The sequence below is a fragment of the Morone saxatilis genome, unplaced genomic scaffold (assembly GCF_004916995.1).
Source record: "Morone saxatilis isolate NCDOM2014 unplaced genomic scaffold, NCSU_SB_2.0 Contig17, whole genome shotgun sequence".
Classification (NCBI taxonomy): Eukaryota; Metazoa; Chordata; class Actinopteri; family Moronidae; genus Morone; species Morone saxatilis.
In genome coordinates, this window is record NW_023339729.1 from 1850602 (window position 1) to 1851687 (window position 1086).

The 1086-nt window shown below is 38.7% G+C and overlaps 1 protein-coding gene across 1 annotated transcript in view; it reads right to left on the bottom strand.

Moving 5' to 3' along the window:
• wdr17 (WD repeat domain 17) overlaps positions 1-1086 on the bottom strand; it is a gene marked incomplete at its 5' end in the record, with an annotated part of 17765 nt that overhangs the window by 1913 nt on the left and 14766 nt on the right. Inside the window, 3 exon segments of the mRNA XM_035660476.1 lie at positions 33-135; positions 525-666; positions 798-909. Of these exon segments, the coding sequence (XP_035516369.1) occupies positions 33-135; positions 525-666; positions 798-909 (357 nt within the window).

The window sequence follows — 1086 nt, forward strand, 5'->3', positions numbered from 1 at the left end:
ACTACTAATACTAAAGTAATAAATGTTCTTACTCAGTCAACTTGGCCATGATGAGGCGGTCGGTTCTGATGTAACTCATCAGGTCCAGGATTGGCTGAACGCTATCCACGGTCCAGTCAGAACCAGACAGCTGCTCTGGTGAAGAGGAATGGTAAGGAGAGTTTCTGATTAATCGGGAAGACAGAAATTTTTCTTCATTCTGACACTGGTTGCAAAGCATAAGAAAGCATTTAGTTATTTATTTAGTTAGTTATTGTGAGAACTAACATGGATAGGCATATATGTTTGTAGTCAGCAGTTACATCATATCAGTTGAAAAGTACAGATTTGGTGGGAGGATCACTGAGTGGCTAAATTACAATATAATTTTGACCAAAAAGAAAAAGGTAAAATATTGCCTCCTTTAAGAATAAAATATAAAATCTTTTTTTCAATCACACCAACTAATGGCATATCAGAATCTTGCCAACTGTTTATATGTTAAGCAGGCAACAACACACACAATGCAACTGAGTTGTCAGTACCTTTAACATGATCTATCCCTATGCGAAGGGCACTCTCGGGTTCAGAGCTCAGCAGGTGGAATTTAACTGCTGAAAACAAATCTCCTTCACACATGGCTGCTTCTGCCAAGGCCTTACACTCCTCTAATGAAGGGAGACCGCACTTGAATGACAGACAACACATAATCATAGTCACTATCATAAATATATACATATAAATATCATCTACATCAGACATCCATTCCATTTCATCCAAAACATGTCTTAGATTAAACACACTGGTTGCCTGCTCACCCTTTCATGTAACTGGTTGATTTCAGCAGCACTTCCTGGGTAAAATGCACACAGCTTAGCCAATAAAATGCTGTTGTCAGGTATCATTCGCAGTAGGTCAGCTGAGAGCTCCCTAAATGTAAACACAATAAAAATAAGAGTGTGCTTTGTGTGCTACACCTTAGCAGCAGCCACTGCAGATGTGTTGTTGTGCATTGTAACCATACTCCTACTCCTAATTTATTCATGCAGAGGTGAATTTTGGCTTGATTTAAAAAGTTCAAGATGAAATAAGTTCATCCCTACTGTC